Here is a 25,867-nt window from a genome sequence, read left to right on the forward strand (position 1 = left end):
TTGGATTTAGTTGCTCTACTCGAAAGGTAATGTCAAAGGGTTTTGGAAAGAAAAATCGAATAATAAACCAAACTGAACATTCAAACATTAAAGAAAACAAGAAGTGGGAGGGTCCGCTTAAAACCGCGGCTTAAACTTGAAGAGCCCCTCCCACTGCTGAGATAGTCATACGCTTGGCCGTCTTTTTGCACAAACACCACGTAGCACTTGTATGGCATCTGACTGGATTGTCTTGCAGTTGGACTGGTCCCCGTCCCTATTATAAACGCTGTATATAAGGCGCGGAGGACCAGTTATTGTGTTGATGTACGTACGCATTGGGTAGGTCGTTCTGCTGTTCACATAGATTCGATGTGGTGCTGACGATAATGGTTAATTTGATTAGTTCAACACCTTGAGCATCGGCCAGTGTTCATTTGCAGAAAATCGATATGAATATCTTTCCAAGGACAATCACTGGTGCTTTACATGGCCAAAATAAGATTGCCTGTGACTGGTGAGTTTAGTCTTGTTTGAATCGTAGAAATGGGTCACTGGCATGACTGGCTAGAAATTGTAGGCCTGTTAAAGCCATAGTTTGACGATAGAGTCGATGGGGCACTAGACCCAAATAAATAAACATTTCGGGGGAGGGGTGCTGATGTATATGCCTTTCTGTTATATATGTTATACTTCTGCAAAGGTATTACATTATTCTCTGTGCATCAAACATGTCAAATGTATATTTACATTACTGTCAGACGTATCGCATGGACATGATGGACATTTCATCATGAATGTAGGCCTACATCATGTACTTAATTGGGGCCTATTAATCTCGTGTTCCCCTGCCATGCCATGGAATTTAAGATGGAGCTTTAGTTGTGAAAATACTGCCATATGATATATGATAAGTGGGAAAGAAACTACAGTGTCAATGTTGGATTTAAAAAGCATTTAGAGACACAGGGATGACATGGTTAATAATGAGCTTAACCCAGCAGCATGCTCCACAAACACATTACACAAAGAAGTCGTAATCATTCTTTATTACGTGTCAGTGAAGCTTCCAAGTTCCAGTGAGTGACCAGAATAAGCCAAGAATAGCAGGGTCCTCTTGGAGAGAGCAGACCCTGAGTTCAAAGGATAAGACCAGACATGAATCTCCCCATGGCTTTCCCTGAAAGTTACTTATTCTTACTTACTGCACATGCAGTGCTGTTAACATCGTTAAGTGCATACTTATGGTTCCCTCATCCATTCAGTTTTTGTTTCCATTTTTAGGGGCTGGCAGTCACTGGTTGCATATGGCTGTCACACGTCTGTAGTAGTGGTTGATACCAAAGCTGTCCAGGTAAGCATATATGTCTTCAAGATGGTTGTCCGTCCAACCAGTTCACCCTTCAAAAACACAAATGAGCCTCTAGGGTTGATGGCCAGTAATTCTTTACTTGGACCCACAATGTCCCTTGTTTTTCCTTTCCTCTTTTGCAGAGTTGTCCTAACAATACTCCGATTAAAATAACATTTCTTCATCATAATGGCAAGTTTTAGAGCTTTTTCAAGACTTGGTATCAGGGACATTACAGTGACTAATTTGACAAAGTTGTAAGGGGACATTTTCCAATAAAGCAAACTTTTTGGACAGGAAGTTGCTACCTGAAGAAAACAACAGCTTGGCAAGAACTACATGCTGTTGTTTGGTTTTGTACTGTGTAAAGTGAGCACTATTCTTTATTTGACTCCAATTGACAGGTTATTCAGACACTTGAGAAACACAAGAGTAATGTGGTGAAGGTTAAATGGGCTCGGGAGAACTATCATCACACCATTGATGCTCCGTACACCCTAAGGCTCGCCACTGCGGATGCTGGAGGTCAGATCATTGTCTGGGATGTGAAGGATGCCTCTGACAGAGCCAGCTTCAATGAAGGAAGCAAACCAGTCTTAGGTATAGCCGACCACTTTTGTTGACCCATGGAAAGTCTTCCTCTTCCCCAAAAGTTCCTGGAAGGTCTAGTAACCTTTGTCTCCTGTTCATCTCTGACTTTCATCCCTTGTCAACAGATTTAGAGTGGTTGTCAACCCAAGATGCTTCTCATGATCTGCTGGTTGCATTACATCCACCGTACTCCATTGTACTCTGGAACGCTGACACCGGTACCAAGCTATGGAAGAAGACATTTACTGATAACATCATCTCCATGACCTTTGACCCCTTCGATTCCTCCAATCTTGCATGTAAGGAATCCTTTCCCGTTCTAGTATGAAATGCAACTCGAATGAATTATCTCAAAATATCGTTTGCAAGTAAAATTACTAAAAAGTATTTGGAGCAGAGTGAAATTCAGTGTATCTATCGTTTAAAAAAGAAAGCAAGTTTTGCAATCAACCATGAATCTTTAACATTCTTCGTTAAACAGTGCTGGGTAATGACTGTATCCTGTTCCTCAATGACTTCAGCATCACTAAACAGCCATCCAGCAATGGCCGTAAGTTCTACATCACAGTGCCGGGTACCAGCGGTCCCAGTCCCTCATCAAGCAGCACTAATCTATCAGGCGGGTCAGACAAGAAGATTGGGAACCGGTTCCGAAGGGTTCGACTGCTGGTGGGAGATAACAAGCCCAGGTGATCATTTGAATTCATACTTCATCTTGTCGAGAGTGAATTGAGACCTGATTGAAGGGACTTGGCCAGACTAATTTGTAAAATGTTCAAAAATAGTGAAACATCAATATCCAATATTACAAATTTGTAGAATTGTTTTGTCCAATTATTAACAATGTTTTCCTTACAATTTCTAGAAATTCTCAGCTGGCTGTTGAAGACACAGACCCCATCGCTCTCAATGAGTGTCTTCAGATGACTTACCTTCAGTCCAGGAGGCAACATCTCTTGCTGGTGTATCCTAGGGAGATTCTTGTCTTAGACCTTGACATTTATCAGACAGTAGGGATGATCCCCATGGAACGTAGCGGCAGCCCCTTCCAACAGGTTTACCCTTGCAAGTAAGTATTGCATCTAGATGCTTGGATCTTTGAAGGGTTGGGGTCCATTCTAGGACTGGGAGTTTTTCTTTTTTTGGTGGTAAGGAGTACTTGGAAATTTTGACTTTAAGGACAAGACAAGCACAGAGATGTTCAAATATGTATTAGTGAAAGTATGAAACCTTCAGTAATGTGTATTAGTTTAAGATCATACAGATGTTCCATTTTTCAGAATTTCCAGAAAAATTTTGAACTCTTTTAGCTATCTAACAGAGGAAGGGCATAGCTGTGGGTAAAACTGGAACTCATTCTGTGCAGTATTCATTAACAACAAAACAGACCCAAGAATCTGAACAGGATCAGACAGCTGAAGAGAGATTGTAATTTTCTTTGAATTTTTTCTCCAGACAACGAGATGTTTTGCTGTGTCTCCATGAGAATGGAAGCATCAGTGTCCGAGTTCGTCGTCGTCCCCGACCTTCCACAAGCCCAAGCACAGCAACACCTGTCGATCAAATTGGTAACTTTGTCGGACTAACAGGTACTAACACACTAACCTAATTCCTAATACTGAAACTCATGATTTCAAAATTCCTGAAAGTGCATTGTGTTGGACATACTGCGCCTACAGTACAAGATTTCAGTTTTTTTGTACGAGGAGTCTTTGTTTCTTAGTGTAATGAAATGTTTTTGTTCCAAGTTAGAATGTTTTCACTTGGATGGTGATGCCAAAATTGTACTATACATTGTACATCTGTCCACAAAATGTGTGTGCAAACCAGTCTTGTTTTTACCTGGGTAATTCCAGAAATTAGGAGTTCAAAAGTTTGTGTGTCTCTGTTACATCTGACCTTTGTTATTTGATATGAAAATATCACCGGAATTGATTTCAAACTATTGCTGTTTGTTTGGCAGGTAATTCACATTAATTCATCACTCTTGGTAATTAGGAATTTGTTCTGAACTTACAATATCATATGTCAGATTTGACACGGACATGAAAAAAAATGGACCCCAAATTTCTGGAATTACCCACTTGTAGATGTTAGAAATATTATTTTCAGGAATTCTTTGAAACTTTTAATCGTCGTTTTATACTGTCAGAAATTTTTCAGACTGACTCTTTTGTTGCAAACTCTTTCAGTCTTTAACTAGAAAAATGGTTCCTTTTTTGTTTTTGAGTGTAATTTCTACTGTCTTTCAATAGGTGGTGACTCATTTCTATCACATGACCCCCATGATGTCATCTACGACCTTCGTTGTCAATCAGACCCCTTGCGAGTCACTAAGCACATGCGTGCCTTCGGTCTAGCCTGCTGCATGTCCACTGAGCGTCAGATGGCTCTCTTAATGAGCGATGGGCGGCTCTTGATCTGGTCCCTGATGACAGTTGACCATGCCCCCAGTAGCACCAGTAATGTCCACACACAGATGGTCCTGTCACCACTGTACTCACCAGGCATTGTGCCCGGTGTCACCAACAGTGACTTTGAGTTCCTCCCGCCACTGTCAAATTCAGGTGGACACCAGATCTTGCCACATCCTAAGGTACTATTGGTATTTTTCAGTGCATGTATGCCAGTATTTTTTATATTTTATGTCACAGTCTTTCCTTCCAGGCTCAATTTTTAAGCAAAGTGCTTAACAGATTTCTGTGTTAAGTAAAACTAAGCCAAGAGGCAGTATCAAGTAATATAATTTGTAGGGTACTTTAGCTGGTGACTGGTTTTTGCAAAACAGCTATTTTATTGGCTTAGCAGCCCTTAGCAACTTGGTTGTAGGGTGTTATGAAGCTCAATGAAATGCTGATTATTCATCCAATAGCACCCATGCTTGATATTTCTATGCACAGATCTCCATGGCTGATTTGATATGCCAGACAGACGTAGCAGGAGACCCCATCAGTACCCAACCACAGCAGCAGGGGCGTGGTGTGATCTTGAAGTTTGTCTTGACCGGTCTGAGTTGTGGTGTGGCATCAGTACCAACCATCATCCGTATGTGCCCACCAGTGACAACAAGGAATTTACATAAATATAAGCCCTTGGCTGCATTAGGTGAGCGTTTACCCCCTTTCCTTACCCCCCGCCCCCTTCCAAATTAATCATCTCTCTGGAACCATCCGTACTTGAGAACTGAACATCTTACAAATCCAAATATTTTGGGGGGGAATTGAGTTACTTTGAATTATGACAGTACTCTGTTTAGGCCACACTGCTCATTTGGTTGTTTATTGCTTTTTTATATTTCAGGTTCTTCTACTGGTCTTGTGCAGGTGTATAATTTGACAACAGGTTCCTTGTGGCGGGAGTATAACATCCACACTTGCTCAGTAAGGTGTGGACAAATGCTTGCTAGTTTCTGTTTCAATTTAAAATTTTATTTATCAGTCTTTATTCAACCAAATGTTACTGTCCCTATCGACAGTGTAGAATTGAATCTTACACATTAAAACTGCATTATTGTACTAAGATATATCCTTGTTTAACACACTAAAGTGTGTTCTTTCATTGAATACTCAAATTAAATGTGTCACATTTTCAAGCTTCTACTCATGTATTAGGTTGCATTTTACTCCTTTCTTTGCAGGGGTATTGAGTGGGTGAGTTTGACCAGCTTCCTATCCTACAGCTATCCCAACCCACCAAGCAATGGTCTAGTCCGTAATGAGCTATTACTCCTTGATCTTCTGACGGGTCGTACCATTCCATTGCGGGGGCATAAAGGAGATGAGGCTCCAATTGAGGCTGTCAAAGTATCCCACTTAAAGTAAGTATTGATACAAAGTTGCATTTGGGGATGGATTCAACAAAAATATGTTTCCTTGATTATGAAGCACTTGAAACTTAGTTTATTGTAAAATGTCACATGAATGTTAATTTTAAATAATTGAAGAAACGTTTTGTAGATAATTTTAGGCAGAATGTGCTCATTGTGATTACAGGCAGTACTTCATTGTGATGTTGAAGGAGAAGCCGTTTGAGATTTGGGATTTGAAGAACAGGACTATTCTTCGAGAGATGCCAGCTAATTTCCCCATCATCACAGCACTGGTAAGATAGTCCATGTTTTCATCTAGGAGTCCTTGACTTACTGAAACATAGCTGCCAAGGCATCTTTTTCCAACCTTCCTCCATCTTTTAAAATCTTCCATAGCCAGATGACTTTTGAAGGGGTCTGAGATTGATAAGATTGATAGGCCTTCTTTACATCAATGTTTTAATTGGGGAGTCAGATTGGCGTACTGGTTCTTTCCTCGCCTTCCACCTCTGCGGTTGGGGTTCAATTCCCAGCCCGGTCCACATGTGGATTGGGTTTTCAGTCCCTACCTGATTCCGTGGGTTTTACCCAGAATATTCCTTTGGGGTTTTCCTCCCACCTCTAAAACTGTAACTGCTCCTCTCTACAGGTTTCTTCAGGCTTGTGAGCTACAGTGTCTAGGGTGCTTTTGAGGAATCCTTGGTGTCATTACCAGAAATGATTAATAATAATAGCATAGACATGTGCACCAAGGTGCTGTTATCAGTCAGTTGATCTGTCTAGCATTGTTTCTGTTTTAGGAATGGTCCCCAACTCATCACAAGAAGCGTTCGGCCGTGTCCATCCAAGAGACTGTTGGTAGCTCCTCCCTACTGGATGCTTCAGGAAGTTCTCATATCCTAGGTATGTGTGGATACTCAAAATCCCGTCGTTGTTTTTTTAAAAATCTTAATTTACATTTCTACCCCTGCCACCCTCCAGTCTGGACCCCTGCCACCCTCCAGTCTGGACCCCTGCCACCCTCCAGTCTGGACCCCTGCCACCCATCAGTCTGGACCCCTGCCACCCTCCAGTCTGGACCCCTGCCACCCTCCAGTCTGGACCCCTGCCACCCTCCAGTCTGGACCCCTGCCACCCTCCAGTCTGGACCCCTGCCACCCTCCAGTCTGGCCCCCCTGCCACCCTCCAGTCTGGACCCTTGCCACCCTCCAGTCTGGACCCCTGCCACCCATCAGTCTGGACCCCTGCCACCCTCCAGTCTGGACCCCTGCCACCCTCCAGTCTGGACCCCCTGCCACCCTCCAGTCTGGACCCCCTGCCACCCTCCAGTCTGGACCCCCTGCCACCCTCCAGTCTGGACCCTTGCCACCCTCCAGTCTGGACCCCTGCCACCCATCAGTCTGGACCCCTGCCACCCTCCAGTCTGGACCCCTGCCACCCATCAGTCTGGACCCCTGCCACCCTCCAGTCTGGACCCCTGCCACCCTCCAGTCTGGCAGTTGAACAATGCTGAACCCTTTAAGGTTAAATGCCCGTTCAATGGTTAAGTTTCTCATTACAGATGGCAGCGGTGATAGTAAGATGTCACAGGTCACAGCCACCAGGGAACATTTCTTCTTTGCTGAGAGCAACCGCATGTTGCATCACTTCTGGGTAGAAGGCAGCTTGGTCAAGGAAGGTTCACGGTTACCGTCAGACAGTGGACTGGGGTCCATCACCTGCATGACATGGAAAGGAGAGACACTGGTGATGGGCGATGCTGACGGGATGCTTGGAGTTTGGGATCTCAAGGCGAGGGTGTCAAGGTAGGGGTGAGATGGTGGTTATGGGGGATGCAGATTGGATGCTGGAGGTATGGGATCTGAAGGCTAGGGTGTCAAGGTAGGGGTGAGATGGTGGTTGTGGGGGATGTTGATTGGATGCTTAGGGTATGGGATCTGAAGGCTAGGGTCTCAAGGTAGGGGTGAGATGGTGGTTATGGGGGATGCAGATTGGATGCTGGAGGTATGGGATCTCAGGCTAGGGTGTCAAGGTAGGGGTGAGATGGTGGTTATGGGCGATGCAGATTGGATGCTTAGGGTATGGGATCTCAAAGCTAGGGTGTCAAGGTAGGGGTGAGATGGTGGTTATGGGGGATGCAGATTGGATGCTGGAGGTATGGGATCTGAAGGCTAGGGTGTCAAGGTAGGGGTGAGAAGGTGGTGGTGGGGGATGTTGATTGGATGCTTAGGGTATGGGATCTGAAGGCTAGGGTGTCAAGGTAGGGGTGAGATGGTGGTTATGGGGGATACAGATTGGATGCTGGAGGTATGGGATCTCAGGCTAGGGTGTCAAGGTAGGGGTGAGATGGTGGTTATGGGGGATGTTGATTGGATGCTTAGGGTATGGGATCTCAAAGCTAGGGTGTCAAGGTAGGGGTGAGATGGTGGTTATGGGGGATGCAGATTGGATGCTCAGGGTATGGGATCTCAAGGCTAGGGTGTCAAGGTAGGGGTGAGATGGTGGTTATGGGGGATGCAGATTGGATGCTTAGGGTATGGGATGTCAAAGCTAGGGTGTCAAGGTAGGGGTGAGATGGTGGTTATGGGGGATGCAGATTGGATGCTTAGGGTATGGGATCTCAGGCTAGGGTGTCAAGGTAGGGGTGAGATGGTGGTTATGGGGGATGCAGATTGGATGCTGGAGGTATGGGATCTCAAGGCTAGGGTGTCAAGGTAGGGGTGAGATGGTGGTTATGGGGGATGCAGATTGGATGCTTAGGGTATGGGATCTCAAAGCTAGGGTGTCAAGGTAGGGGTGAGATGGTGGTTATGGGGGATGCAGATTGGATGCTCAGGGTATGGGATCTGAAGGCTAGGGTGTCAAGGTAGGGGTGAGATGGTGGTTATGGGGGATGCAGATTGGATGCTGGAGGTATGGGATCTGAAGGCTAGGGTGTCAAGGTAGGGGTGACATGGTGGTTATGGGGGATGCAGATTGGATGCTTAGGGTATGGGATCTGAAGGCTAGGGTGTCAAGGTAGGGGTGAGATGGTGGTTATGGGGGATGCAGATTGGATGCTTAGGGTATGGGATCTCAAAGCTAGGGTGTCAAGGTAGGGGTGAGATGGTGGTTATGGGGGATGCAGATTGGATGCTCAGGGTATGGGATCTGAAGGGTAGGGTGTCAAGGTAGGGGTGAGATGGTGGTTATGGGGGATGCAGATTGGATGCTCAGGGTATGGGATCTCAAGGCTAGGGTGCCAAGGGAGGGGTGAGATGGTGGTTATGGGGGATGCAGATTGGATGCTTAGGGTATGGGATCTCAAAGCTAGGGTGTCAAGGTAGGGGTGAGATGGTGGTTATGGGGGATGCAGATTGGATGCTTAGGGTATGGGATCTCAGGCTAGGGTGTCAAGGTAGGGGTGAGATGGTGGTTATGGGGGATGCAGATTGGATGCTGGAGGTGTGGGATCTCAAGGGTAGGGTGTCAAGGTAGGGGTGAGATGGTGGTTATGGGGGATGCAGATTGGATGCTTAGGGTATGGGATCTCAAAGCTAGGGTGTCAAGGTAGGGGTGAGATGGTGGTTATGGGGGATGCAGATTGGATGCTCGGGGTATGGTATCTGAAGGCTAGGGTGTCAAGGTAGGGGTGAGATGGTGGTTATGGGGGATGCAGATTGGATGCTGGAGGTATGGGATCTGAAGGCTAGGGTGTCAAGGTAAAGGTGACATGGTGGTTATGGGGGATGCAGATTGGATGCTTCGGGTATGGGATCTGAAGGCTAGGGTGTCAAGGTAAGGTGACATGGTGGTTATGGGGGATGCAGATTGGATGCTTAGGGTATGGGATCTGAAGGCTAGGGTGTCAAGGTAGGGGTGAGATGGTGGTTATGGGGGATGCAGATTGGATGCTTAGGGTATGGGATGCTTGAGAAAATACTAACTCTGAACGTAAGAACATTTTTGAAAATTAAGCTGTGTGGTTTTGTATTTTTATCTAGAAACTATCCAACTCATCGATCATCAATTAAAAAAGTTAAGTTTGCACCAGGCAAAGGCAACCTGAAGATCTTGTGTTTGTGGAGTGAAGGTCTAGACATATGGGATATCAAGGAGGTATGTCAAATTTTTCCTTTTATTTTTAAGTGCTTGAAGATGCAGCATAGTTGCCACAGATGTCATTCTCTACAGTCTTGTATTTGGAATTAATCTAGGTAGCTGAGGTCCTTGTCTTTTGGCGTAGTTTTACTTTCTAATATAGCCCAATCAGTCATGAAAAAACTCTTCTCTCCAATGACTTGAGATGACTGTAGTTTAAAAAGTAAAAGTAAGTAAAGTCCTCAGCTGTCACTACTGTTGTTTCCTCTTAATCTGACCTCTGACAATGGCCGCAAGTGACAGTACCACGTGGTGTTTGTTGTTTGAAGTCTTAAACCAATCTTACCAACCGTCATCCTCCCTCGCTTACACCTGTCTTTAGGTTAGGGGAACAAGTTCCATGAAAGTGACCAAGGAACAGACCAAGCTGATTGATGCTGACTGGGCTGCGTCAGATAAACCCATCGTGGTTAGCTCAGATGGCTGCATACGAGTCTATGATATCAAACTGAAGACCACATGCTCTCCCATGGACTATGCTGAATTTGCTGGTAAATGACACGACATCGGATAGAATTAGCACCCTTGATAATAAGTTACAAGTTCCATAATGTGAATCAGTGTCGATGATTGAAAGTAGAGGATAGATCTGTTTGTATAGCATGCTTTTCTTTATCAAGTTAAAGGCACTAGCATTCAGTTGTAGAGGTAGTTGAATGCACAAAGAATTAATGAATCGATGATAAAATATAAACCTTTGAAATACTTGGACTTCAGCTCATCACAGACTTTGAAGTTAGAATCTACAAGTACCGAAGGCAACTCCTTTGTTTATCTGGTGCAGTGTTTTACCCATTTTCACCACTTTATGGCTGTGCAACATTCAAAGAGCTCATTTAGCTTCAAGTCATTTCTTTTTGGAATTGAAAGATGCCATTTATTCCCCCCTCCAGATCCAGTATTCTGTCCTTACCTGACAGGTGCCATTTATTCCCCCTCCAGATCCAGTATTCTGTCCTTACCTGACAGGTGCCATTTCTTCCCCCTCCAGATCCAGTATTCTGTCCTTACCTGACAGGTGCCATTTATTCCCCCTCCAGATCCAGTATTCTGTCCTTACCTGACAGGTGCCATTTATTCCCCCTCCAGATCCAGTATTCTGTCCTTACCTGACAGGTGCCATTTCTTCCCCCTCCAGATCCAGTATTCTGTCCTTACCTGACAGGTGCCATTTATTCCCCCTCCAGATCCAGCATTCTGTCCTTACCTGACAGGTGCCATTTATTCCCCCTCCAGATCCAGTATTCTGTCCTTACCTGACAGGTGCCATTTATTCCCCCTCCAGATCCAGCATTCTGTCCTTACCTGACAGGTGCCATTTATTCCCCCTCCAGATCCAGTATTCTGTCCTTACCTGACAGGTGCCATTAATTCCCCCTCCAGATCCAGTATTCTGTCCTTACCTGACAGGTGCCATTGTTTTCCCCTCCAGATCCGGTATTCTGTCCTTACCTGACAGGTGCCATTTATTCCCCCTCCAGATCCAGCATTCTGTCCTTACCTGACAGGTGCCATTTATTCCCCCTCCAGATCCAGCATTCTGTCCTTACCTGACAGGTGCCATTTCTTCCCCCTCCAGATCCAGTGTTCTGTCCTTACCTGACAGGTGCCATTTCTTCCCCCTCCAGATCCAGTGTTCTGTCCTTACCTGACAGGTGCCATTGTTTTCCCCTCCAGATCCAGTATTCTGTCCTTACCTGACAGGTGCCATTTATTCCCCCTCCAGATCCAGCATTCTGTCCTTACCTGACAGGTGCCATTTCTTCCCCCTCCAGATCCAGTGTTCTGTCCTTACCTGACAGGTGCCATTGTTTTCCCCTCCAGATCCAGCATTCTGTCCTTACCTGACAGGTGCCATTTCTTCCCCCTCCAGATCCAGTATTCTGTCCTTACCTGACAGGTGCCATTGTTTTCCCCTCCAGATCCAGTATTCTGTCCTTACCTGACAGGTGCCATTGTTTTCCCCTCCAGATCCAGTATTCTGTCCTTACCTGACAGGTGCCATTGTTTTCCCCTCCAGATCCGGTATTCTGTCCTTACCTGACAGGTGCCATTTCTTCCCCCTCCAGATCCAGTATTCTGTCCTTACCTGACAGGTGCCATTAATTCCCCCTCCAGATCCGGTATTCTGTCCTTACCTGACAGGTGCCATTGTTTTCCCCTCCAGATCCAGTATTCTGTCCTTACCTGACAGGTGCCATTTATTCCCCCTCCAGATCCAGCATTCTGTCCTTACCTGACAGGTGCCATTTATTCCCCCTCCAGATCCAGTATTCTGTCCTTACCTGACAGGTGCCATTGTTTTCCCCTCCAGATCCAGTATTCTGTCCTTACCTGACAGGTGCCATTAATTCCCCCTCCAGATCCAGTATTCTGTCCTTACCTGACAGGTGCCATTTCTTCCCCCTCCAGATCCAGTATTCTGTCCTTACCTGACAGGTGCCATTGTTTTCCCCTCCAGATCCGGTATTCTGTCCTTACCTACTATCCCCCAAGGCTGCCTTGGCTATGAAGTACACAATGCAACATCAGCCCTGGAATGACGAGTATACGCTACAGCTTAGCAAGGAATAGTAAGTACAAGTCACTCAAATTATTAGAGACCTGTGGTAAACAAAAAGTGATTGGGAAATGTTTTTGAGATTAACCCTGACCATTCAAAATCAGAGCACCTGAAGGTTTTAAGGCTAAACTAGCATATTTGACAAAAAGTGATTGGGAAATGTTTTTGAGATTAACCCTGACCATTCAAAATCAGAGCACCTGAAGGGTTTATGGCTAAACTAGCGTATTTGACAGCCCCACTGCTGTATAAAGTTCTTTGATGTTTTTTTTTTTTTTTACTTAAAACTGACTTCAAAGGCAAAAGATTCCTTTGCACCAAATATTTGTGCTAAGAGAAGGTTTGGGTCACTAACAGGAAGCCGTTTTGCAAAGGCAGATATATCTCGTAGCTCAAGCAAATGTTGTACATTTGTTTCTGAAATGGTTTTTAAAAGACTGCACTTCAACTTTATCGTTGAAAAGCCAGTTCTTTTGGTTTCAGTTTCGTGAAAAGAGACTGGCTTTTGAAAAGATTGTATGGTTTAATCAGAATGACATTGACTGTACCAGCTGGTTACAGATGTAAACTGTTCATAGGGTTGCTGTTTCTGTGTGGATTCATATTGTTTGTGTTTTCCTAAAGAATGATATCAAACCCGTGGTGGTGTCGTCATGTTAACCTTTCTCTTTAGCAGCACTCAAGTCAAATCCACCCTCCCCAGTGAGGACAAGCGACGCCCCCAGTAAGAGCCATGAGAGATTCCTTCCCTGTCCCTCATCCCAAATTTGTTTAACTCACACTTTCCACTGTTCTGGCTGTGTTTTTGTGAGTTATAACTGTTGTTTTTGGTACTTTGCAAACTCATCATCATCATCATCGTGCTTTGTAGTCGTACCTTTCGTCTTGCAATGCCTCTTATAGAAACCCCTCGGCAACTGGTCCCCAACTCTGTCCTCTTTAGTGGATGTTCCTTCTCTTCTGAAAAAGTTCCCTCAGAAACGTCCTTCTCAAGGCAGGGTATTCTTATAGCAGAGCATTAGAAAACACTGAAGAAAAGATTTCATCTGTTGTTCACTTTTTTTCATTTATCAAAAGTATGTTACATGTCAAGCAGAGCAGATGAAAATGTGCAACATTTGATTGATAGTATGATAAAGTACTGAAATGAGGAAGACTCATATGGAAACTTCTTTGAACAGAATTTGAATTTTTTTAAGGGAGAAAATGAAAACGAACTAAATATAGAATATTTTGATGAACGTAAAATAGGAAACAATTTTGCTCCAGCTGATATAAAGCTGCAGTCACCTTTGACCCTACTGATCATTTGTACAGTCTGAATGTTAACCTTTGATAAGTAAACCTTGTACAAAGATAAAGAAATCAGATAATTTTCAATAGCAACAGTGTGAGTGTCATCCCATTAATTGATCTGAAAATTCTTTGTAGTTGGAGCCACTGGAAAGTTGATATATTTCTTTTGTTACTTTTAACATATTTCTGAGTTAAAAAGGCAAGTTGACTCCAATAACCAGCTCTATTCCCATGTCTCTCTCTTCCCTCACTATCTGGATTCCTACCCTCCCATCCTATCTCTTCCTTACATACACACCATGGGCAGTTTCCATGAACCCGCTTGGCTCGCCAATCTGCCCACTGCAGCTGATGATGATAGCGTGATTGATAGTGTGCTTGATAGCGAGACAGAGGAGGAACCAGAACGTTGGTAAATGGCGCTGTATGATTGCATCGTCAGCGATTGGTCACACTTTGGCTCAAAACGTGCATGAAATACTGCCCTCATTGCTTGCTGCTTGCCCAGTTGTGATGTGAAATACTGCCCTCATTGTTTACTGCTTGCCCAGTTGTGATGTGAAATAGTGCCCTCAAAACAGAATTGTGGCACATAGACTGTAGCATGAATGGTTGTAGTTGGTGGAAACCCCTGTCTATAGAATTGAGCATCTATGGCACAAAGTTCTTGATACATAATCTAATTCTTAAAAGTTGTTATTGCAAAGACGTGTCAGGTTCAAAAATCTTACTGCATTAGGAATATCCGAAGTAAGTCAGAAATAGTCCTTTATTCAAAACATTTATGCTCATTTTGCAATAAAAGGTGATATCTTTTGAAGCACCAATTTGCAGGTACAAGATCATAATTACTTTATCTCTGGCGAGTTTGAACTCAATTGTAAACTTTCAAGTCAAACGTGGTTAGACCCTGTGATAATATATGGCTTTGGTTTTAAAAAATTGTATTCAAGAAAAGTATTTATGAAATAATGTAACACCTTAAACCATGCACAAGTACTGTCGTTGACCACACTGCTTGTAAACATATCGTCATCAATCATCCCTGCACCTCATTTCATCTCTCATCTGCAAACATTTTATTTTGCGCATGTTGTCATAGCTATGTTGTATTATTTGTCAACAGGTCAGTGGTTAACTCCTGCCTCTGACCTTCAACTGTTCTTTTGGAACAGAATAGCCGTGCATGGAACGAACTAATGATTTTATAAATAATGTAACATGTTGATATGCAGAAAACACCAGAGGGCGCTCTGAAGTCATAGGTATGCACAGTCTGTTAGTTGGGTTCTAATTGCAAGGCTGCTTTATCTGTTGTAGAGGGAGCGTTTCATAGGCTTTATGGTATAACATGATGTAAATTTTACAAAGTATGAAAGAGCGCCCTCAAGTGTCATTTTGGGCTGCTTCTTTTTGAAGTAAACCCCTTTTTCTGTCCGTTACTAATATGAGATTTTTCAGTTAAATTCCAAATCGGACTACCCAATGCATTTTGTTTAACATCAACTTATGATACATACATTTATCTCCTTTTCCTACCACTAACATTGGTCATCCCCACTGTGTCTCAGATCAAAAGGATCCCCCAAAACAAACTGACTTTTTTTGCTGCCAAGAACCCCTATGCCTGCTTTTTTCCAAGAATTATTGATTGTAATTGAAACAGATTCTTGAACCATTTTTCTCAACAGTAGTTTCTAGGGATAGCTTGTTCTGGGACATGGTGGAATGACTCGTGAAATGTTGAATTTTTTGTGTCTTCAGTGTCTAAATCTTGTACATGCAGGTATGCATGCATTGTCTTTTCAGCCATAAGGCTCTTAAGACTCTATTTTTCTTTTGTAAGATTAGCAGTCACTTTTAATATTTTTGACAGATATTTTGTCATCTTTAAGTGAAGTTGTGTTTGTGGTAGAAGCGATAGAACATTTGCAAAAGTCAGATGCTTTTGTTTTGCTAGATGCGGAATAGAATACATGTCTAAAACAGGTCTTCCTGTAATCTGAAACCAAAAGCTGATTGCAAAAACATCAATACATGTATTCAATTTTGATTTATTTTGCAAATTTGTGAAATCAGCATTTAATTTTTCCGTACAGTTACTGGATCCAATTTGTTGAATGTTTCAAATCTTAGCCCTTCTCATGTTAATTAATTTACAGTGAAACCCCAGAAGATGAGAATTTCATAAAGGCTGTCAACGACCAGTTTGACATCATGCCCCAGAAGATGAAAGATTACCTCCCCGTTTGTCCCTATGGTACGGCCCAGCGCTGTCTGCTTGCTGCACAACTCTTTGGTGATGAGGCAGAGACCACTTTCTGGACGGTGGCATTGCAATATCTCAAGGCTGAGAAGGCCAGGTTGAATTGTCCCATCCATAAGGTGTGTAAGTAAAATCACCATAAGACCACTCAAGAATTGTTTAAATTGTCGAGGTTGTGAGAAGACATATAAAGAACCCCTTTTAAAGCCACTGATTAAGAATTACCTGTTTTGAAACTAAAATTTTATGAGACAGGGACTGCTTTTGTCCAGGCACGCTAATTTTTTCCCATATTTTTTGTTGTTGATCTCAGTCCACACCAGACAATCCTGGAGCTGGTTATCACTCTGATCCCTTCCAAGGTGAAGTGCCTGGTGCCCTGCCTAGTAACAACAGGTCACTCTTGATGGACACCAGGGAAGAGGAGGTGGTTACCAGCTGCTCTTGCATTAAGGAACCACTGTTGGACACCTGCTATGATACCCTCTGTGATAGCAAGTCGTATCAGGTGGGTCAAGAGACATTATCTGAGTTTTGAAGTCATTAAAATTACTGAAATTTAGAATTGTTACCAAATTCAGAATGTAGACTGTAGTACTGTTCACCTCATATGAATAAAAAAATTGTAAAATGTGTCTAATAATTTCCTGTTGAAAAATAAACTGAATCTGTTTTTTGGGGTTTTTTTTTCTCAGAAATATCAACTTGAGCGCTTGAGCCTTCATGATAGCAAACGATCGACCCACGAGCAGACAATGAAGTGCGCAGAAAACCTCATTCTTTTAGGACAGGTAGAAATTGTTAAGATAACCTCCTAACCATGCACCTTTTTTCAGGATTTTGTGATATAACTGAGGACAGCTATGGCTTACAGTGAGATCTGGTTAGAAAATGATTTGATTTTATGGCCATGTAATAAATTAAAATTTATTTGGTGTGGAATCAGTTGTTCTTGAAGGATTTCTTGGTTGTATGTACACAGTAGCCAACCAGTGGATCATTTTTCTGGACTTCGATTTTCAAGGAGCATAGCACAGTGTTTGGAATCTACCATCCTCTGTCAGCAATGGTTTCAAAAACTTTTTGGAGACAATCTCTGGTAGAATGTTTTCCAGGTACATTTTCAACTTTCCTAGGTATTCTTACCTTGTCTTTTTTTGTCTTTTCTCCAAAGTTTGACCGAGCAGTGCAGTTGTATCTTGAGACGGAAGCTGAGAATGACAGTTATTACCTAGACTCCATCTTGGCCTGTCTGGTTGCTACGGTGAAATCCACAGGGGCATCACAAAGCACTATTAAGCTGGTGGCCACAAGTCTCATTGCTAACAACAAACTCTCCGGTAAAAGGCTTTCCAAAACTTATTTCAAGTCATGTGACTTCCTGAAAGGGATTATGTTGATGGTAATTAAACTCAGGCTTTTTGAATAGAAATATCCCCAACTCAAATAGTTTTGTCTCTGTAACATTTATTTCACTATAAACTGACTATATTATGACTGTTTTATTTGTTCTTAGAGGGAGTTCAGCTACTTTGTCTCATCAACAAGGGAATTGATGCCTGCCGCTATCTGATCACCTATGGAGAATGGAACCAAGCAGTTTGGCTTGCTAAGGTAAACTGGTAATGTTACCATGGTAACACTGAATGAGGGTGATAATTTTTGTCCTACAGGGTTCATGTGAAGGTACATTGCCTTGGATTTCCATGGAAACCTAAATTGTAAACAGGTGGAACTTTTTCCTTCCTGGAAAGTATCCTTGTGTTTTTTGCAGTTATAATGAAATTTTTAAGTTTAGGTTGCTTGTAATTCAAGAGACTTATTTTTTTAACCTTGACTCATAACATTTTGGTTACAATTCATACCGTACCTGAATGAACTAACAGTTTTGTATCTGTCCATTCTGCATCACCTGGATGTGGACCAATGACAGGTGATTACTTAGGTTGGAGTACAAACAGTGAATGTTTTTGAGCAGGTGTTTGGCTCTTTGTTCTTTGTCTTGTAGGCAACTCTACCCTTTTCAGAGTACAGCGTTGTGCTACGTCGGTACATAGACTATCTCTGCTCACCAGCAGTCAACCAGAAAACCAAAGCAATCTTAGTGCTGTTATCAATTGGACAGTTCCAACAAGTCTTAGAGGTTCTCATGAGGTCAGTAGCATGTTACCCATGACAGTCAGTACCATTGCATCCCAAATCCAATGTGTTGGTAGGGACTAATTTTTTAAGCACCGTCATTGGACAGCTTTTGATGGGAATGACAATGATCGTGGTTATATTATTTACATTGGCACATTTTCGAAGGCTTTAGAGCACATTAATGTTATTATCAAGGTAACAATTTGTCATCCTGACTGCATTGTACATCGCTTTCACCAAAAATGACCCCAAAAAAATCCCTTTAGCATAAAAGTGGCATTACGACTAAAAAGCAACATATATGTATTCTGTCTGTATTGTGGTAAATGTTTCCACCATTTTGTTTCTTTTTTCGTTTTCTACCAGCATGCACTATTATGACAGAGCTGGCATGTTTGCTGAGGCCTGTACAGAGTTTGATGTCTTGCCAGATACAGAGGAGATAAATATCCTTTTGAGAGGCTGAAGGATCAGTGTTAACATTTTTGGTTTCACTATCCACCCTGAGCAGAAGCACCCCCTCATTGGTTGAAAAGAGCCATGTTGGTCGGGAGTGTTTATTTTGCTGGTAGCGATGTACCCATAATGTGCGCATCTCTTAGTCGTTCATGAACCAGTAAAGTGCAGTTCCGATTAAAGGAGCCACCGTTGCTGGGAAAATTGCGCCCTCTTTTGGTTCAGCTCGGGGCTCATTAATGGCCAAATGGCACAGAGACAAAACAAGTTAAAGTGAGTCTCTAAGCTTTTGTTTGCCACTTAATTTACAAATTTTAGTACATTCTCAAGGGTTTGGAAGTCAGATCTGCTAAACTCAAATAGTTGGCTTGATAATAATCATCATAACCACCCTTGCCATAGTTTCCACATGTTCTTGGATTTTAATTGTCGGCCTTAACCATCGTTAACCACGAACTCTTCTTGAGAAGGTGTACTTGGAGTATGCCCGCTACCTGTTGGCGTTGGGTAACCGTAAAGCCTACGGTTACTACTGCAATAAGGCAGCCGAGAAGGCACAGAAAGTCAACCAGGATCTGGAGTGGATGGAAGACTAACAGGTGAATCAGGGGTTTACTCAAGGCACTCAATAATTATACCAATGAAGTAGTAGAAATTTGACATCACAAGAAGGGATGAAGTGATGACACAGAAGAGAAGATATGATCAGTGATTCTGAAAAATGCTGACTGCTTGCAACAAAGAAGCCAAAAGTAGTAGAGAGTTACTGGAAAATGGCATGGCTTGACGCCTGAAGAATTAGCCCCAACTGTGAAGTTGTTATCAACTGAAGGTATGAGCACTATTATATTTTGCTGGTAAGGTGGATTTTGTACACACTGCAGAAAATGAAGCAGGCAAAAATTAAAAGGTCAAGGTTTTGTTCGCTCTTGGTGACCTTCAGTGCAAGTTTATTTATTGCTTGCCAGCAAGTTTTTGGCGAGGATTCAAAGTATTATTCTCTGAAGGTCTTTTCTCTTTTTACATTGAATTAAACCAAGTATGAATGAACATGCCCAAAAGCATTTACAAAATTAACTCTTGTGGGACTTATTAGACATTTACATGGATCGTTTTTAAGCATAACTCCAGATTATGAAAATGATTTCAACTGTTGTACCATAAAACAGGAAAACCTTTCACTATTCCATTCCCATTCCCTTCTTCCTCCTCATAAAAAAAATTGTATCAAGGCATATCTTGTCTCTTCCTTACCCCATTGCATCTGTAAAATATTTTACCTTGTATATGACCCAGTCTTGCAAATAAGTCACAGGTCACCAGAGTCACTTTGGGTTAAAGTCTGAAGAAGAGTCTTTCACATGATAAATCAGTTGCAACTTTCAACGTTGTCACCCAAATAATATCCATGTTCATTGCGATGTCAAAGGATGAGCTCAGTTTGCTCTTTGTAATGCAACCTTAAAGAAAATTACTGGAAAAAAAGACCTTCATTAAGGCTCATTTGTGGGATCTGGTGACATGTGAATTTGAAAGGTTGCACACCGAGGTGCAACATATGATATGTACCCTTTCTTATTTTCTTATTCTGTTTGTGGTTTCCTTCTGGTAGGTGTTAAGAAACAATGACTGACGAATTTCTTTATGACAGGCTACAGATTTTTCCTTCCTCCTAAAAACCAATATTAAGTACATACACAAGCAAGTGAAGTTTCCCTGCTGTATATATTTTGCATGAATGTATAAATACTTCAACAAAATAAATACGTGTATTTAATTTGGATCAAATGTAGGTGTGTTAAGAGTACTGAAGAAGCAGAAAAGAGATGCATTGTCACCTTTGTATCTTTTGCAAGCATTCATAAATGTCTGTTGGATTGAAAATGTGTCAGATGAAATTTTAACAAAATGCAAGGTTAACCCCTTGCAATTTTATCTTTTCACAAAGAAATGTTGAAGTGTAAAATTGTAAGACAAAGGCTTCAAAGTCCCTGAAATGTGTTCCTGCACGGTCACTTGAAAGAACACGTACCTGGAACCAAAATTAATGCTGATTTGGCATAGAAAAGGTATGACTGTATTGTTTGCAGAGAAATCAATCTTCGACAAAATTTTAATTGTGAAAGAAACTACAAAGGGGAATTGACTAGGTGGTTATAAATGATTATAAAGATGAACAAAGAAATTGACTGGAGTGGGATTTGAATCAGTGACCTTTGGAACACCATACCAGTGCTCTATGAACAGATCTATCCAGCCCTACGTTGGTGGGTCTTCCAATTTGTTAATATGTTTGTTCGGGAGGGGAGTGCTGCTAACCAGAAACACCATGTAGCATGGGGATAACACCCCAATAAAACGATACAAGATGGGAAGTCCTGAACAGGGATCACTCCAAGGAGGAACTATGTAAATTATGAAAGAAATTGTATCGGGAAAGAGAGAGTGGCAAACGGGAAAAGCCAGCAACAACTTAGTGCCGGCTAGCCTAGTTGGCAGAGCACTGGTATGGTGTCGTAGAAGTTGTAAGTTCAAGCACACCTCTAGCAAAGTTGTTGCCATTTGAAGACCAAATTGTAGTCGCTCCTCTGCTGCTGCTGCCGCCGCCATAGCAGCAGCCCGACGACAAAACCAACTTCATTCCTTCAATATCTGTCTATTTATTTTACAATTTGTACAAATACTTTAAACCAACATATCTATACATACAGCGACAGAAAATGGCCACTCATTACATCCTGGAATAGTCGTAGACAAACACATTTTTCACTAAAACTGTGGCAATGAGTACTAAGAAAAAGCATGACATATGCATGCCTACAAATATTCCACTACACCTCAGGTGTCAGACTATTTGGCATAATACAGCATTTATTTACAGGGTGTATCAAAAAAGTACTCTCAGAAAGATTACCATGAAAAAAATAGCAACAAGTTTCAAACCTCTTGTTGTACCTGTTGGTGAAGGGTGTAGTTATTTTTATGGTAATTTTCTGAAAGTCTACTTTTTATTCTGATAAACCCTGTACCCTGATTTTGGAACCAAATTCAAAAATGGTACCAATATAGTAGGTGAAACATCCAAAGCAATAAATAATGACGAGTCTGAAATGAAATATACTGAAAGCAAACGGCAGCGTTCTCACTGATAAAGCAGAAGTATTTTTACAAACCAAATACTGTGATGTATGAATGTTATGATGATCATTCTAAGAATTATCAGTGTTTGACATTAAATTGGGAGAAATGTGAAAATTATTGCCAAATGCTATAAATAAGAACACAAATTTTCATCATATCATTTGTCTTAAAAAAATATGCTCTGACATAAAACTTGGACTGTAAATACTTGATTGTACAGAATGATTTAAAGAAAGACTCTGGACGGAATGTGAAAAGGAAACAAAAGTAATACCCTAGATATTCAAAATACTAAAAGTATGTCACAAAGTTGTCCTTTGTACACAAAAAGGAAAGATTTACATTGAAGTAGAAACTTCAGGAAAGAAGTAGCGAAGTATTTGACAAGGATTTCCAGGACGGACAAATACAGTAAACTCCAACTAAGTTGGCATCGCATAACTCGTCATATCGTCTAAGTTGGCCTTTTGACAAAAGTCCTGATTACCTGTAATGCATTTTCATTGAAAATTTCATTTTTAAGTCGTCATTTCATGTAAGTCGGCATTAAAACAAAATCATGCTTCGCGATCAGTTTCCTTTGCTGCAGTTGCCAAGAAGTATCAAATGACAAGTCCCGTGCGCGTGGCCAGCACGAGTTCATCAATACCAGTAACCCCTTTAGTGCTACATGCATGCGCTCTGTCCATTTTGGGTATACCCAGCAAGAAATGAGACCAAGGGGTACCCCTCCCAACATGTCCAATCCCTATACACATTCCAGACTATTGTTACTTAACACATCCCCCCAAGATGTCTGAAAGGAATTCCCCAGATTCCTGCGAGACAATGACCAACATAAAGCAGGGGGGTTCTCTCCGTCTCATAGCTTGCTGCATATGATTTTGGGGGTCGCCTTATTGAACGTAGCCTGGTTCCCTGCCTAAAGATTCCCTGAGGACCCTTGATAATGATTCGTCAGGTAGTCAGAATCATTGGGTCTGGTATCCCGACTATATTGAATGGACTTAACCAATGTGTGTGGATGAGTGTATGTTTTCTGTACCGTAACTGTATCACGTACATGTACATATGTACTGTACTGAAGAGACGTGATGTGATACGCAAGTGGCTTGCCGTCCTTGCTTTGTCCTTAGGGGCACAAGATCAATTATTGAATTTGAAACCCACGAGGACAACAACTGAGAATGAATTTGCTGGGATCGACCATGGAGGTAGAAATAAACCAGGGTAAATCAAAGCCATTGAATTAGTGCAAGGAATCATAATGTATATAGGCAATACATGTGTACGTATACATGTAAGTCAGCAAAATGACGACTTACAGCACAAGTCAGCATTCGCGTGAGTCGTCATAATGTCTTAAATCCCGAGAGTGCCAACTTAGCCGGAGTTTCCTGTATTATTTCCTTTGACTTGAACATATCAAGATAGAACTCACAAGTGTATGGGGAGCAGTTCAATTATGCAGATGCACATTTACAAAAAACTTTGTGTAAAAGACATTCTTGTGATAGCAGTCAAAATGGCAAAGTTAAAAAATAACGTCTCCAGCTTTCTGTAGCATCTGTGGCATTTCAAGAGAGTAATCTAGTGCAGTGTTGCTCTGACCTTCTGAAATGCATTCTGCAATCTACGTGAGCTCTTGTCTGACTGTAACTGATGGAAGTTGGAGCTGTGTCTTGCAGCTAAGACATGAATGTCTTGATCGCAGCACTCTAGAATGCGCTGTCTTAACAGGTCTTGAAGCTCTTTGTTGGGGTCAAAAGTGAAAGCATGTTCTTGGAATACACGGATTTGGTCAACGAACTTGGCAATCGATCTGGAAAGAGAAATATGGTTGATACAGACGAATGATTTGAAACAAAGGTACATTTCCTAAATAATCCACAGACTAAAGAGAGACTTGTTTTTTCATTTTGGTATGCAAGAAAAGCAAAAGTAAACAAATGGTGCAAATTAATGCAGGTAACTGTGATTCATATTTATCTCAACTCAAAAATGGAACTAAAGACCTCACCTGTCCATTTAGTGATCTGACAACTGAAAATTAAGTTTGCTTATATCCTTTCAAGAGAGTGGAAGCTACTTATTGTACGACACAAATGCTAACATCTACAGCTTTTAAACTAAATTTCACTTGCATTAACAGTGGAACAGATATGTTTCGAGACTTTCCTCAGCAGGAAACAGTGCACTTAGCATTGCCCTTAAATTTGGGTGAGACATGATCAAGATGCCTACTTACTTCATCTTGGTCCATTTATACATGCCGTTAGCTAAAGTGAAACCACCAATCTCCAGCTGTTGTACATGCATCAAGAAGAGCAGAGTGGAGGGCAAGGTTGGTGATCCCTTGTGAGCATCTCCCTTGATGAGACTCTCGCTGTCTCCTTGAAGGAGCACCTTGCCTGCACAGAGTTCTTCATACAATGTGACCACCTTGGAGGGGAGGTTACGCCATGCCTAGGATGAAGATGAAATAGATAATGAACGAACAACATATCTGGTCATTGAAATTTTAGTTGTGGAGAAAAAGTTGAAGTTATGCGCACAGTAGGATTTCACCTGTGTACTGTATATCTAAGCCCTTATGAGTTGGAACGCTTTACAAGAATTGCCAACATGACTGAAGTATGCATAGAAATATCCAAGAAAAAAATTCTGACTTACAGGAACTTGTCTGACGATAAGACTGTCCAGCGCATCTAGTATTTGGACACAGGTGGCAAAGTTCCTCAAATCATAGCAAGCCTTTGCCACATTGATGAACTTGGACAGGTGAACTAGCTGGGTCTAAAATAAAAGGACAAAATGTGATACCTTTAGAAACAGTGGAACTTTCCACACCAACAGCAATCTTCAATTACTTCAAGAGGACAGGGAAAAATGTTTGCACAAGTTGTAAGTTAGGTAAAAATTCATGCTTTCATATCTTGCCAGCGGCATTTTGGTTCTGTAGCCTCGGCAGCATGAACACATTTATGGCCGATTCATAGTTTGCACAAATCGAGCATGAACATGAATCTATGACGTCAGATGAAATATTTGTACGGCAAATTTCTTGAGCACAATTCAACTTGGGCAGAATTTCGCTGCCAAATTTTTGTGACGTCAAATCATTTCGCTTTCCTTAAAACAGATCAATTCACCTTGACGGAGCTGCAGCTAACAACCTCAGCAGACACCCAACGCGAAACGTCCTTGGCATAATCCAACAAAGCTTTAACTGCTCCATCCTCACCCAGTGGAGACGCAAACAGGCTGGGTGTCTCGCCACCATCAGTACCAGGCTGGCCTTTGCCTCCAGCCGTGTCATAGTTGGTGTTGACCCCTATGCCCTTGCAGCGTGAGTTGAGGTAGTGGACGGGATGAACCAAATGGAAAAGCTCCTGGATATGGAGACCAACAATATGTCACACAACAAAAAAAACAATCAACGGTAACAGCGCCCTCAATCAGATGGGCCGCTGACTGGAAAAAAGACTTCATTTCTCTTCACCTGCTGTAGCAAAGTGAGCTGGTGGGCCACTGCCAGAGAGGTATGGTCATTGAGAGAGAAACCATCCTTCTCCATGGATACAGCAGGAAGGTAGGCACTGTCAACACGCTTGGAGGAATCCTTCTTGGAGAGACAAGACATGATGCCAGCCTTCAGTTTGCCACGCCCAGAGGTACCCAGGAGACCTTTAGAGTTTTTGGGCCCGGACACCTGCAAAGAAATCAAACGGGAAGTTTCAAGGAAATAAAAACTGTATGCGAGTTCACAAAAATGACGATAAATTTCCAGGCTGATGCAGGTGATTACTGTGTTGGCTGTAGTGCTCTTTATTCTGACTTGACTTGCGATTTATTGAGAAGTTCAGATGTATTCTCTGAATGTGGTGGTGTCAGGAAATTGACTGAATTTCCTTTTTTCAAAGAACTACGTGGCACAATGATGTCATTGATATTCATACATGTTGATCAGTTCCATGTATTTAGTTCAGCCGTTACTTAAATGGACAATCAACTGATTCAAACTTAGAAAGGATGCACACACTCCGCAGCTTTTTATCATCTTTTTAACAATCTTTGATTCAGAAAGACAAGAATTTGGTGTTATAAAAGATGAGGTTAAACTGATAGTTTTGT

General features: G+C 42.1%; 2 protein-coding genes across 11 annotated transcripts in view; one reads left to right on the forward strand and one right to left on the reverse strand.

Annotated features, from left to right (window-relative positions):
* Nucleotides 1–297: 297 nt before the first annotated feature.
* On the forward strand, nt 298–25,854 carry wdr11 (WD repeat domain 11). Of its 9 annotated transcripts, XM_022224885.2 has the most exons (28): nt 298–496; nt 1,264–1,333; nt 1,735–1,930; nt 2,047–2,220; nt 2,403–2,610; nt 2,787–2,990; nt 3,377–3,510; nt 4,177–4,517; nt 4,822–5,026; nt 5,222–5,306; nt 5,559–5,738; nt 5,914–6,022; nt 6,530–6,632; nt 7,291–7,534; nt 9,713–9,827; nt 10,192–10,360; nt 12,331–12,442; nt 13,106–13,156; nt 14,036–14,140; nt 15,891–16,113; nt 16,308–16,502; nt 16,690–16,785; nt 17,169–17,334; nt 17,511–17,608; nt 18,003–18,148; nt 18,503–18,582; nt 19,046–19,191; nt 24,876–25,854. In XM_022224885.2, the coding sequence occupies exons 1-27, from the start codon at nt 432–434 to the stop codon at nt 19,186–19,188; spliced, it is 4,017 nt and encodes a 1,338-aa protein (XP_022080577.2). In that variant the 5' UTR covers nt 298–431; the 3' UTR covers nt 19,189–19,191; nt 24,876–25,854. The 9 variants fall into 9 exon arrangements, with proteins under 9 accessions (XP_022080577.2, XP_022080576.2, XP_022080578.2 ...); XM_022224884.2 differs by lacking the exon at nt 24,876–25,854 and having other exon boundaries at nt 19,046–20,442; XM_022224886.2 differs by lacking the exon at nt 24,876–25,854 and having other exon boundaries at nt 13,109–13,156; nt 19,046–20,442.
* The window catches only part of kndc1 (kinase non-catalytic C-lobe domain containing 1), a 31,278-nt gene continuing 26,643 nt past the window's right edge, over nt 21,233–25,867 (reverse strand). For both annotated transcript variants that reach the window (XM_022224881.2, XM_087145240.1), the window contains exons 13-17: nt 25,236–25,445; nt 24,886–25,125; nt 24,407–24,529; nt 23,982–24,199; nt 21,233–23,555 (exon numbers count right to left, since the gene is read on the reverse strand). In XM_022224881.2, the coding sequence (XP_022080573.2) occupies nt 23,324–23,555; nt 23,982–24,199; nt 24,407–24,529; nt 24,886–25,125; nt 25,236–25,445 (1,023 nt within the window). In that variant the 3' untranslated portion in view covers nt 21,233–23,323. The remainder of the gene's footprint in view (nt 23,556–23,981; nt 24,200–24,406; nt 24,530–24,885; nt 25,126–25,235; nt 25,446–25,867) is intronic.

The sequence above is a fragment of the Acanthaster planci genome, linkage group LG13 (assembly GCF_054643075.1).
Source record: "Acanthaster planci isolate LZ-2023a linkage group LG13, COTS_SCS, whole genome shotgun sequence".
Lineage (NCBI taxonomy): Eukaryota > Metazoa > Echinodermata > Asteroidea > Valvatida > Acanthasteridae > Acanthaster > Acanthaster planci.

Excerpts from the sequence above, each read along its gene's own strand:
- wdr11 (XM_022224885.2), top strand. The coding sequence starts at position 432 with ATGAATATCTTTCCAAGGACAATCACTGGTGCTTTACATGGCCAAAAT. Across the intron at positions 5,027-5,221 it reads TAAGCCCTTGGCTGCATTAG|GTTCTTCTACTGGTCTTGTG; the intron begins GTGAGCGTTTAC and ends TTTATATTTCAG. Across the intron at positions 16,114-16,307 it reads TGAATTGTCCCATCCATAAG|TCCACACCAGACAATCCTGG; the intron begins GTGTGTAAGTAA and ends TGTTGATCTCAG.